The sequence below is a fragment of the Dermochelys coriacea genome, chromosome 23 (genome assembly GCF_009764565.3).
Source record: "Dermochelys coriacea isolate rDerCor1 chromosome 23, rDerCor1.pri.v4, whole genome shotgun sequence".
Lineage (NCBI taxonomy): Eukaryota > Metazoa > Chordata > Testudines > Dermochelyidae > Dermochelys > Dermochelys coriacea.
Window position 1 is genome coordinate 15,812,532 of NC_050090.1, and position 13,023 is coordinate 15,825,554.

General features: G+C 67.4%; 1 protein-coding gene across 5 annotated transcripts in view; it reads left to right on the forward strand.

The window, feature by feature from the left end:
• WDR13 (WD repeat domain 13) overlaps nt 1-13,023 on the forward strand; it is a 17,217-nt gene continuing 4,194 nt past the window's right edge. The window contains exons 1-9 of one of the 5 annotated variants that reach the window (XM_043501563.1): nt 1-19; nt 5,396-5,479; nt 5,702-5,942; nt 6,121-6,230; nt 6,749-6,879; nt 7,292-7,599; nt 11,896-12,076; nt 12,166-12,309; nt 12,824-12,939. In XM_043501563.1, the coding sequence (XP_043357498.1) occupies nt 5,439-5,479; nt 5,702-5,942; nt 6,121-6,230; nt 6,749-6,879; nt 7,292-7,599; nt 11,896-12,076; nt 12,166-12,309; nt 12,824-12,939 (1,272 nt within the window). In that variant the 5' untranslated portion in view covers nt 1-19; nt 5,396-5,438. Of the gene's footprint in view, nt 20-107; nt 176-274; nt 497-4,636; nt 4,738-5,395; nt 5,480-5,701; nt 5,943-6,120; nt 6,231-6,748; nt 6,880-7,291; nt 7,600-11,895; nt 12,077-12,165; nt 12,310-12,823; nt 12,940-13,023 lie in introns of those variants that run through there. The other 4 variants (XM_043501565.1, XM_038381373.2, XM_043501564.1 and 1 more) reach the window with 4 other exon arrangements.

Below are 13,023 nucleotides of genomic sequence, written 5' to 3' on the forward strand. Positions count from 1 at the left end.
CCGCCATCTTGAAAGAGAGGTACCAGAGGGCAGCCATCTAGGACCCACGACAACGGGGGTGTTCACGTGGGGGCGGCCATCTTGGAACCCTGGGGGCCGCCATGTTGGCCTAGGGCAGGTTCCTGTGGCCGCCATCTTAGGAGAGGCAGGAGCGGGCGGGGAAGCAACTGGCCAGGTTGGCAGGCTACAAATTCTCTGGGCGCCGGGGGAGGGGAGGGAGCCAGAACGCCTGGGTTCTAATCCCAGCCCCGCCTCCCGCCCGGAGAGAACCCAGGAGTCCTGGCTCCCAGCCCCTCCCTCCAGCCCACGGGGAGGGGCGGGGCGGGGCGGGGCGAGCTGCAGGTGAGCTGCAGGTGTTGGCCCCGCCCCCTGCTATAAAGCACCACTCCCCAGGTGGGGGAGGGGGAGGAGCTACCATGGCCTGGACGCCCGAGAGCCGCAAGGGCCGATCCCTGAGCACCAGCAGCCGGGACCCCCCCGCCTGGAGGAGATTCCAGTAAGAGGGGGACAGGCGCCCCCCCCCCCGAGAACCTAGGAGTCCTGGCTCCCAGCCCCCCCTGCTCTAACCACTAGACCCCACTCCCCTCCCAGAGCCGGGGAGAGAACCCAGGAGTCCTGGCTCCCAGCCCCCCCTGCTCTAACCCCTAGACCCCACTCCCCTCCCAGAGCCGGGGAGAGAACCCAGGAGTCCTGGCTCCCAGCCCCCCCCTGCTCTAACCACTAGACCCCACTCCCCTCCCAGAGCCGGTGAGAGAACCCAGGAGTCCTGGCTCCCAGCCCCCCCTGCTCTAACCACTGGATCCCGCTCCCCTCCCAGAGCCGGGGAGAGAACCCAGGAGTCCTGGCTCCCAACTCCCCTGCTCTAACCACCAGACCCCACTCCCCTCCCAGAGCTGGGAGGAGACCCCACCCCAGGTAAGAGCCCTACCACTGCTGCAGTGCGAGTGGATCCCCTGGAATCGTGCAGGGGATTTTTCGTGCAGAACTCAAAAGCTAACGAGGTGCACTGGGGCTGTGTAGGGGGGATGGTATTTGGGGCTGTGCACAGGGTGGGGGGATGGCGATGAGTGTAGAGGATGGCATTTGTACTGCAATGGGGCTGTGCATGAGGTGGGGTATCATAGACTCCTCAACCCGTAGGGTTAGAGGGGACTGCAAGGGGCACCTACGCTGACCCCCGACCACGCTGCAGGATTTAAACCACCCAAGACAGATGGCTCCGGCCTCCGCTCAAAACCCTCCTCGAAGGAGCTTCCACGATCTCCCGAGGCCTCGGTTCCGTCGTCCTGCTGCTCTTCCCGGCCAGAAGTTTTCCCTGAGATTCAATCTCAATCTGCTGTGCTGTTGTTTGAACCCACGGCCTCTCGTCCTGTCTCCATCTTTTCTATGGCAGCCTTTCGAGTATTCGAAGATTGCTGTCATGTCCCCCCTCAAGCTCTTTTCCAAATTGTGCGTACCCAGTTCCTGCCGCCTTGGCTCATGTGGCTGGCGTCACTCCCCTTTGATCGTCTTTGTCGCTCGCCTCTGGATCCTACCCAGCGTTGGTGACCGAAACCGGACACTGTCCTCCAGCTGAGGCCTAGCCAGGGCCGAGCCGAGCGGTCCTGTCCCCTCCTGCGACTTGCAGCTACGCCTCTGCTAATGCAACCTAAAATTGCATGTGATTTTTTTGCAACAGCATCACGTGGCCGAGGTTGTGATCCACCACAACTCCCAGCAGTGCTGCTGCCCAGCCAGTTCTCCCCCGTTCTCTGTACTGGTGCATTTGGTTTTTCTTGCCCCTTACATTAGTGTTTGTTGAATTTCATTTTGTTGGCTACAGCCGAGTTCTCCAGTTTATCAAGATCCCTCTGAATTTCAGCTCTGTCCTCTAAAGTATTGGCAACCCCCCCTCGCTTTGTGCCATCTGTATACTGGATCAGTCTCTCCCTGCATCCTGGTACTTAATAAAGATGTAAAGCACCACCAGATCCAGACCAGATCCCTGGGGATCCTCGCTTGAGACCTCCTTCCAAGCTGACATCAGTCCATGAACAGTTACTCTTTGTAGTTATTTCACCAATTCTGTGTCCGCTTAATGGTAATTCTGCCAAGCCCACATTTCTCCAGCTTACTTATCAGACGGTTGTGTGGGACCGTGTCAAAAGCAGGGCTGTCAATTAATTGTAGTTAACGCAAGCGATTAACGCAAAACAAATCAACTAGATTAAAAAAAGTCACGATTAATCACAGTTTTAATTGCACTGTTATACAATACCACAACACCAATTCCCATTGATTATAAATATTTGTTGATGTTTTTCCATATTTTCAAATATATTGATTTCAATTACAACACTGAGTACAAAATGTACCGTGCTCACTTTGCAGCAGTAGTTTTGATTACACATAGCTGCACTGTGAAAAAGATAAACAAGAGAAATAATATTTTTCAGTTTGCCCAACAGCACTGGGATGAGGTGATCTCTTTATCCTGTAGCTGCAATTTACAAGTGTAAAAAAAATTTTTTGTGACATAGCTGCACTCAAAACTGAAGCAATCTAAAACTTTAGCACCTGCAAGTCCACTCAGTCCTTCTTCTTGTTCAGCCAATCGCTAAGACGAACAAGTGTGTTTACACTTCCGGGCGATAATGCTGCCCGCTTTTTATTTACATTGGCACCTGAAAGTGAGAACAGGCGTTTGCCTGGCGCGGTTGTAGCTGGCGTTGCAAGGTATTTCTGGGCCAGATACACAAATCATGTGCGTGCCCCTTTGTACTTCGACCTGAAGTGAAATTGGGATTTGATTCTTGTTTAACAGTGCAATTAAACCCGCGATTGAGCGACACTGTTTTTTAGGATTTTTTAAATCTTGCGATTCATTGCAATTTTTTTTTCATTGTTTGACAGCCCTGGTCCAAAGCCTGGCTGAAGTCCAGGAATAAAAATGTTCTTCGAGCTAATGTTTAAAACGATCTACTTCCCAGTTTACGGAAAACGTTTCTGTACATCTGGGTATAATGCTTCAGTGATCCCAAAGTACAAAGTTGGGTTTGCAAATCATGAAATACCCCTAGTCCATAATCTGCAGTATCCCAATGGATGGTTAATCAGTTGAACGAGCCAGTGAAAATATTAGCATCCAACTACTGGGGTGCATCATTCATGGTCCCTCAGTAACCGAGACTTTAGGACAGGCGGTCCCTGGGGAATCTCCTCTAGCAGAGCAGGATTTCAGTTGCTTTCCCGACTTCGCCTCTCTGGGTCTCTCCTGGTCTCCCCGAGGGGGGGTGATCTGTCCCCCCCGTTCCCCTCTCTCCACCAAACCGGTTACCCCCACCTGTCCAAGAAAAAAATCAAGCTGGTGGGTCAGGCTTTGATCTCCGGTTGCTGGCCCATCAGCCCTGGCTCTTCCAGGGAGGGGCAGCTTGGCTAGTGTGGAGAGGCTCTGGCAGCCCAGTGCCTGGTCTGCAGCTTCCCAGCGGCTGGGAGATTTCTTCAGAGCCCTGGTGGGCTGGTGCCTGGGGGGGGGTTCGTTGCATGGGGTGCAGAGGGGGGTTGGGGGGTGGGCTGGTTGTGTGGGGTGCAGAGGGGGCGGGAGCGGGGGGTGCAGAGGGGGATTGGGGGGCAGGCTGGTTGCGTGGGGTGCAGAGAGGGGCAGGGGTGCAGAAGGGGGTGGGTGGGTGGGCTGGTTGCATGGGGTGCAGAGGGGGGTGGGGGCAGGGGTGCAGGAAGGGTGGGGGGGGTGGGCTGGTTGCATGGGGTGCAAAGGGGCGGGGGTGCTGGTTGCGTGGGGTGCAGAGGGGGGCAGGGGTGCAGAAGGGGTGGGGGGGTGGGCTGGTTGCATGGGGTGCAAAGGGGGGTGGGGGGAGGGCTGGTTGCGTGGGGTGCAGGGGGTGTGGGGTGCAGAGGGGGCGGGGGTGCTGGTTGCGTGGGGTGCAGAGGGGGCGGGAGCGGGGGGTGCAGAGGGGGTTGGGGGGCGGGCTGGTTGCGTGGGATGCAGAGGTGCAGAGGGGGCGGGGGTGCTGGTTGCGTGGGGTGCAGAGGGGGGCAGGGGTGCAGAAGGGGTGGGGGGGCGGGCTGGTTGCGTGGGGGGCAGAGGGGGGCAGGGGTGCAGAAGGGGTGGGGGGGGTGGGCTGGTTGCATGGGGTGCAAAGGGGGGTGGGGGGAGGGCTGGTTTGCGTGGGGTGCAGGGGGTGGGGTGCAGAGGGGGCGGGGGTGCTGGTTGCGTGGGGTGCAGAGGGGGCGGGAGCGGGGGGGTGCAGAGGGGGTGGGGGGGCGGGCTGGTTGCGTGGGATGCAGAGGTGCAGAGGGGGCGGGGGTGCTGGTTGCGTGGGGTGCAGAGGGGGCGGCAGCAGGGGGTGCAGAGGGGGTTGGGGGGGCGGGCTGGTTGCGTGGGGTGCAGAGGGGGGGCAGGGGTGCAGAAGGGGTGGGGGGGCGGGCTGGTTGCGTGGGGTGCAGAGGTGCAGAGGGGGCGGGGGTGCTGGTTGCGTGGGGTGCAGAGGGGGGCAGGGGTGCAGAAGGGGTGGGGGGCGGGCTGGTTGCGTGGGGTGCAGAGGGGGCAGGGGGTGCTGGTTGCGTGGGGTGCAGAGGGGGGCGGGGGGGGAGGGACCGGTGCACGATTGGTTGATGTCCCCCCCCACACCCCCACCCACACCCAGGCGCATGCGGCTGCGGTCCGGGGCGGGCGCCGTGGCCGCATCCGCCCCCAGCAGCTGCCGCCGGCCCCGGGACCGAGGCCGGGACCCGCCCCAGGTACCGCCCCCCCCCCCGCGCGGGTTTGCATCGCAGCGCCCCCCCCCCCCATCCGCTCCTGAGGCGATGTAATGGGACCTCCCCAGGTCCGCCCCCCCGGATTGCAATGGGGGGGCTCGCAGCAGGACCCCCCTCGCCCTGGGGTGCGATGCGATCCGTGCTGGGGGGGGGTTCCACGTCTGTCTGCCATTAGCAGCCCCCCCCGCGGTCTGTGCTCCCCCCGGCCCCTTTCCTTTATGGGACCCCCCGGGATGTGCCTCTTTCTCCCCCCCATCCTTCCTCACAGCATCGCCCCCCCTTTCACCTCCATCCCCCCCACTAGCAACAACCTGAGCTAACCCATAATACTCCTGCCCCCCAGTCACCCCTGCCGGTGCCAGCATAGCCTAGCACCCCCCCTGCAACTCCCCAATCCCCATCCCATAATAACCCCTCACGGGTCTCCTTGGGGTGGGGGGGTCCCTCCTGGCCCCTACATCCAGCCTCCAGGGCCCACCCCCCGCCCACCTGCTGCAGGCGAAGGGGGTTCAGAGATGTTGGGGGGCTGGAGCTGGGACCCTGAGGGAAGCACTTGGGTGACCCCCCAGGGCTAATTCTGTGCCACCCCCACCCACCCCATGGATCCCTGGCTGACTCTGTGCCCCCCTTGCCCCCCTAGGCTCCCGCTGGCCAGTTCCCCCGAGGCGCCCGCAGGGAGTGGCATGGCCGCAGTGTGGCAACAAGTGCTGGCTGTCGACGCGAGGTGAGTCGGGGGGCTGGGGGCTCGGCGGGGGCGCTCGCCCCTGGCAGTCAGGGGCAGGTGCTGGGGGGGCTGTGATGCGGGTCACGGGGGCTCTCCCCTGGGGGAGTGCCTTGCTGGGGGTCGCAGGGGGCTCTCCCCTGGGGGGCGCCGTGCTGGGGGTCACGGGGGGCTCTCTCCTGGGCGGTGCCGTGCTGGGGGTCACGGGGGGGCTCTCTCACACAGGTACAACGCCTACCGCACGCCCGGCTTCCCGCAGTTCCGCACCCAGTACATCCGGCGGCGCAGCCAGCTGCTGCGGGAGAACGCCAAGGCCGGGCACGACCCCGGCGCCCGCAAGCTGTACCTGCGGCTGCGCGCCCAGCTCCTGGCGCAGCGCTACGGGCCCCTCTCCGAGCAGAGCAGCTTCCGCGCCTACAGCAACAGCATTGTCCGGAGCAGCCGCACCACGCTGGACCGCATGGAGGTACAGGAGAGGCTGCACGTAACGTCAACAGGGGCTCACCCAGTGCTGAGATGCAGCCACCTCTGGGGCGGGGTGGGGAACAGCCACATATAACGCTGCACGGGAGTGGCTCACCTAGTGATAAGGTGCAGCCACCTCTGGCGCCCGTCATCCAGGTGACCTGTCCATTTTCCCCTAGGACTTTGAGGATGATGCCCGGGCGTTGGGGGCCCGTGGCCATCGCCGCTCCGTCAGCCGTGGCTCCTACCAGCTGCAGGCGCAGATGAACCGCGTGGCGTATGACGAACGGTGAGCGTGGGGATGCCGGGGGTGGGGGTGCTCTGGGGGCGGTGCCCGTGCCTGCAAACCCAGGCAGCCCTGCCCAGCCAGGTGGCACCGCGGCCCTGGACCTGGGCTCTGCTCCCAGCCAGTGGTGGCTGCTGCCTGGGGCACCTGCCTTTGCCCCCCGTCCAGAGCTGGGCTGGGGGCAGCCGGACTCCTGGGTTCTCTGCACCACCAAGCTTTCCTGGTGATAGCTATAGGGCTTATCCTGGTCTAGCCCCCACACTCTAATCCCTACAGCCCACTCCCCTTCCAGAGCCAGGGAGAGAACCCAGGAGTCCTGGCTCACAGCCCCTCTGCTCTAACCACTAGACCCCAGTCCCCTCTCAGCGCCAGCGAGAGAACCCAGGAGTCCAGGTGTAAGCTCGGGGCATTGGCACAGCTATGTCACGGGGGAGGAGGAAGCGGGGATCCTTACTCCTGACCCACAGAGCTATATCAGGACGCCTGGGTTCTGAGTAGCCAGTTTTGACCCTGCCCCCCAGGCCTCCTGGCAGCGTGGTGCCCACGTCGGTGGCAGAGGCCAGCCGGGCCATGGCCGGTGACACAACGCTGAGCGAGAACTATGCCTTCGCCGGCATGTACCACGTCTTCGACCAGCACGTCGACGAGGCCGGTGAGGGGGCGGCTGCTGGGATGGGGGGGTCATACCCACCCCCTCCTTCAGGGCAAGGGTCCCCCCGGAGCAAGATGGGGGACCAGCCCAAGGAGTGGGAGGGGACTGGAAGTGGGGGACACTGGGTCATGCCATGTGGCCAGGGCAGGTGCCCGCGGGGGTGGGGGTGGTCAGTGGAGGCAGCGTGCGGCTGTGCTGTAGGGAGCGGGGCCTGGAGGACAGCTGTGTGGGGCAGAAGGGGGTGCAGACACCGGAAGGGGGGTCATGCTCCCTGCGGGGTTGGGTGAGGGGAGGGTTACATTCAAAGGGGGGCACTGCCCTGTGGGAGACGACCAGGAGGGGCGATGGCATGGGGTGGGCAGGGCCCCGTGGGAGGGGGCGACGGCCCGGTCTCACCCACCCGCCCCCCCAGTGCCCAAGGTGCAGTTCGCCAACGACGACAAGCACCTGCTGGCCTGCTGCTCGCTGGATGGCACCATCTCGGTGTGCCAGCTGGCGCCCGCCCCGCCCACCGTGCTGCGGGTGCTGCGGGGCCACAGCCGGGGCGTGTCCGACTTCGCCTGGTCCCTGTCCAACGACGTGCTGGTCTCCACCTCGCTGGACGGCACCATGCGCATCTGGGCCGCAGCCGAGGGCAAGTGCATCCGCCAGATCCCCGACCCCGACGGCGCCGAGCTGCTCTGCTGCGTCTTCCAGCCCATGAACAACAACCTGACCGTGGTGAGCCCCCGCCTGCCCCCCAACCCGACCCCCGGCCCCCTCCGCCCCCCAACCCGACCCCCGGCCCCCTCCGCCCCCTAACCCGATCCCGGCCCCCGACGGCGCCGAGCTGCTCTGCTGCGTCTTCCAGCCCACGAACAACAACCTGACCGTGGTGAGCCCCCGCCTGCCCCCAACCCGACCCCCGCCCCCTCCGCCCCCTAACCCGATCCCGGCCCCCGACGGCGCCGAGCTGCTCTGCTGCGTCTTCCAGCCCACGAACAACAACCTGACCGTGGTGAGCCCCCGCCTGCCCCCCAACCCGACCCCTGGCCCCCTCCGCCCCCTAACCCGATCCCGGCCCCCGACGGCGCCGAGCTGCTCTGCTGCGTCTTCCAGCCCATGAACAACAACCTGACCGTGGTGAGCCCCCGCCTGCCCCCCAACCCGACCCCCGCCCCCTCGGCCCCCTAACCCGATCCCGGCCCCCGACGGCGCCGAGCTGCTCTGCTGCGTCTTCCAGCCCACGAACAACAACCTGACCGTGGTGAGCCCCGCCCGCCCCCCAACCCGACCCCCGGCCCCCTCCGCCCCCTAACCCGATCCCGGCCCCCGACGGCGCCGAGCTGCTCTGCTGCGTCTTCCAGCCCACGAACAACAACCTGACCGTGGTGAGCCCCCGCCTGCCCCCCAACCCGACCCCCGGCCCCCTCCGCCCCCTAACCCGATCCCGGCCCCCTCCGACCCCGACGGCGCCGAGCTGCTCTGCTGCGTCTTCCAGCCCATGAACAACAACCTGACCGTGGTGAGCCCCCTCCGCCCCCCAACCCGACCCCCGGCCCCCTCCGCCCCCTAACCCGATCCCGGCCCCCCGACGGCGCCGAGCTGCTCTGCTGCGTCTTCCAGCCCACGAACAACAACCTGACCGTGGTGAGCCCCCGCCTGCCCCCCAACCCGACCCCCGGCCCCCTCCGCCCCCTAACCCGATCCCGGCCCCCGACGGCGCCGAGCTGCTCTGCTGCGTCTTCCAGCCCACGAACAACAACCTGACCGTGGTGAGCCCCCCGCCTGCCCCCCAACCGACCCCCGGCCCCCTCCGCCCCCTAACCCGATCCCGGCCCCGACGGCGCCGAGCTGCTCTGCTGCGTCTTCCAGCCCACGAACAACAACCTGACCGTGGTGAGCCCCCGCCTGCCCCCCAACCCGACCCCGGCCCCCTCCGCCCCCTAACCCGATCCCGGCCCCCGACGGCGCCGAGCTGCTCTGCTGCGTCTTCCAGCCCACGAACAACAACCTGACCGTGGTGAGCCCCCCGCCTGCCCCCAACCCGACCCCCCCCCCTCCGACCCCTAACCCGATCCCGGCCCCCGACGGCGAGCTGCTCTGCTGCGTCTTCCAGCCCACGAACAACAACCTGACCGTGGTGAGCCCCCGCCTGCCCCCCAACCCGACCCCCGGCCCCCTCCGCCCCCTAACCCGATCCCGGCCCCCGACGGCGCCGAGCTGCTCTGCTGCGTCTTCCAGCCCACGAACAACAACCTGACCGTGGTGAGCCCCCGCCTGCCCCCCAACCCGACCCCCGGCCCCCTCCGCCCCCTACCCGATCCCGGCCCCCTCCGACCCCGACGGCGCCGAGCTGCTCTGCTGCGTCTTCCAGCCCATGAACAACAACCTGACCGTGGTGAGCCCCCGCCTGCCCCCCAACCCGACCCCCGGCCCCCTCCGCCCCCTAACCCGATCCCGGCCCCCACGGCGTCGAGCTGCTCTGCTGCGTCTTCCAGCCCACGAACAACAACCTGACCGTGGTGAGCCCCCGCCTGCCCCCCAACCCGACCCCGGCCCCCTCCGCCCCTAACCCGATCCCGGCCCCTCCGACCCCGACGGCGCCGAGCTGCTCTGCTGCGTCTTCCAGCCCATGACAACAACCTGACCGTGGTGAGCCCCCTGCCCCCCAACCCGACCCCCGGCCCCCTCCGCCCCCTAACCCGATCCCGGCCCCCCGGCGCCGAGCTGCTCTGCTGCGTCTTCCAGCCCACGAACAACCTGACCGTGGTGAGCCCCGCCTGCCCCCCAACCCGACCCCCGGCCCCCTCCGCCCCCTAACCCGATCCCGGCCCCCGACGGCGCCGAGCTGCTCTGCTGCTGTCTTCCAGCCCATGAACAACAACCTGACCGTGGTGAGCCCCCCGCCTGCCCCCCAACCCGACCCCGGCCCCCCCTCCGCCCCCTAACCCGATCCCGGCCCCCCTCCGACCCCGACGGCGCCGAGCTGCTCTGCTGCGTCTTCCAGCCCATGAACAACAACCTGACCGTGGTGAGCCCCCGCCTGCCCCCCAACCCGACCCCCGGCCCCCTCCGCCCCCTAACCCGATCCCGGCCCCCAGCGGCCCCGAGCTGCTCTGCTGGTCTTCCAGCCCACGAACAACAACCTGAACCGTGGGTGAGCCCCCGCCTGCCCCCCAACCCGACCCCCGGCCCCCTCCGCCCCCTAACCCGATCCCGGCCCCCGACGGCGCCGAGCTGCTCTGCTGCGTCTTCCAGCCCATGAACAACAACCTGACCGTGGTGAGCCCCCGCCTGCCCCCCAACCCGACCCCCGGCCCCCTCCGCCCCCTAACCCGATCCCGGCCCCCCTCCGACCCCGTCGGCGCCGAGCTGCTCTGCTGCGTCTTCCAGCCCATGAACAACAACCTGACCGTGGTGAGCCCCCGCCTGCCCCCCAACCCGACCCCCGGCCCCCTCCGCCCCCTACCCGATCCCGGCCCCGACGGCGCCGAGCTGCTCTGCTGCGTCTTCCAGCCCTACGAACCACACCTGACCGTGGTGAGCCCCCGCCGGCCCCCCAACCGACCCCCGGCCCCCTCCGCCCCCTAAACCGATCCCGGCCCCCTCGACCCGACGGCGCCGAGCTGCTCTTGCTGCGTCTTCCAGCCCATGAACAACAACCTGACCGTCGGGAGCCCCCGCTGCCCCCCAACCCGAACCCCCGGCCCCCTCCGCCCCCTAACCCGATCCCGGCCCGCCCCGACGGCGCGAGCTGCTCTGCGGCGTCTTCCAGCCCACGAACAACAACCTGACCGTGGTGAGCCCCCGCCTGCCCCCCAACCCGACCCCCGGCCCCTCCCGCCCCCTAACCCGATCCCGGCCCCGACGGCGCCGAGCTGCTCTGCTGCGTCTTCCAGCCATGAACAACAACCTGACCGTGGTGAAGCCCCCGCCTGCCCCCCAACCCGACCCCCGGCCCCCTCCGCCCCCTAACCCGATCCCGGCCCCCTCCGACCCCTGACGGGCGCCGAGCTGCTCTGCTGCGTCTTCCAGCCCATGAACAACAACCTGACCGTGGTGAGCCCCGCCTGCCCCCCAACCGACCCCGGCCCCCTCCGCCCCTAACCCTATCCCGGCCCCCGACGGCGCCGAGCTGCTCTGCTGCGTCTTCCAGCCCACGAACAAACAACCCTGACGTGGTGAGCCCCGCCTGCCCCCCAACACCGACCCCCGGCCCCCTCCGCCCCCTACCCGATCCCGCCCCCTCCGACCCCGACGGCGCGAGCTGCTCTGCGCGTCTTCCAGCCCGTGAACAACAACCTGACCGTGGTGAGCCCCGCCTTCACCCCCAACCCGACCCCCGGCCCCCTCCGCCCCCTAACCCGATCCCGGCCCCGACGGCGCCGACTGCTCTGCTGCGTCTTCCAGCCCACGAACAACAATCTGACCGTGGTGAGCCCCGCCTGCCCACCCAACCCGACCCCGGCCCCCTCCGCCCCCTAACCCGATCCCGGCCCCCGACGGCGCCAAGCTGCTCTGCGCGTCTTCCAGCCCACGAACAAACAACCTGACCGTGGTGAGCCCCCGCCTGCCCCCCAACCCGACCCCCGGCCCCTCCGCCCCCCTAACCCGATCCCGGCCCCCTCCGACCCCGACGGCGCCGAGCTGCTCTGCTGCGTCTTCCAGCTCCAGAACAACAACCTGACCGGGGTGAGCCCCCGCCTGCCCCCAACCCGACCCCCGGCCCCCTCCGCCCCCTAACCCGATCCCGGCCCCCTCCGACCCTGACGGCGCCGAGCTGCCTCTGCTGTGTCTTCCAGCCCATGAACAACAACCTGGACCGTGGTGAGCCCCGCCTGCCCCCCAACCCGACCCCCGGCCCCCTCCGCCCCCTAACCGACCCCGACGGTGCCGAGCTGCTGTGCTGCGTCTTCCAGCCCCTTGCCGCGGTGCCGCCTGGCCCCGGGAGGGGAATGGGGCAAGGGACCTGTCCCTGCTGGGGGCGCTGGCTCGCGCTGGGAGGGGGCTGACGGCTCCGCGGCTCCCCCACAGGTGGGCAACGGGAGGCACAACCTGCACGTGGTGAACATCTCGACGGGGAAAGAGGTGAAGGGCGGGTCGAGCATAGCGACGGGCCGGTTGCTGGCGCTCTCCTTCGACGCCCCCGGCCGCCTGCGTTGGGCTGGCGACGACCATGGCAGCGTCTTCTCCTTCCTCTTCGACATGGCCACGGGTGAGCCGCCCCCTAGGCGGAGCGGGGGGCAGGGATCCCCCCTGCCTCCCAAGCCCTAACCGCCCCCCCTGCTCCCCCCGCCCCCACAGGGAAGCTGACCAGTGCCAAGCTGGCCTGGTGGTGCAGGAGGGCAGCTCCATCACCAGCATCTCGGCCCGCTCCTGGTCAGCCGGGAGGGCCCGCGGACCCCTCGCTGCTCATCAACGCCTGCCTCACAAGCTGCTCCTCTACCGGTGAGGGGTACTGGGGGGCGCTTTCCCCTGGCAGTCGGGGCCGGGTGCTGGGGAGTGCCATGGGCACAGCTGGGGGCACTGTCCCTGGCAGTCAATGGCTGGGCCACCGGGGGTGGGCCAGGGGCAGGGTGGAGGGCACTCTCCCCTGGCAGTCGGGCCATGGGGCAGGGCGGGGGCGCTCTCCCTGGCAGTCACGGCTGGCGCCCAGGGGGTGCCGTGGGCAGGGTGGAGGGTGCTCTCCCCCTGGTAGTGTTGGGCACTGGGGCGTCGTGGGGCAGGCCAAGGGCGCTCTCCCCTGGCAGTCGGAAGCTGGGTGCCATGGGGCCAGGGCGGGGGCACTCTCCCCTGGCAGTCGGGGGGCACTGTGGGGGAGTGCTCTCCCCTGGCAGTTGGGTCTGGGTGCCGGGGGGCAGGGCCAGGGTGCTCTCCCCTGGCAGTCGGGGCTGGGCACCAGTGGGTGGGGCAGGAGGCTGTCGGGGGGCCCTCCCCGGCGCTCACACCCGCTTTGCCGCAGGGTGGTGGACAACGAGGGACCCTGCAGCTGAAGAGGAGCTTCAGATCCAGCAGGGCTCCCACCCCGTCGCAGCATCTTCTGCCCCCTCATGTCCTTCCGCCAGGGGGCCTGCGTGGGTAAGAGCCACCCCCCGGCGTGGGCCCATGGGGGAGCCTCCTCTGCTTGGTCCCCGTCCCCCACAATCCCCGGGGGCACACAAG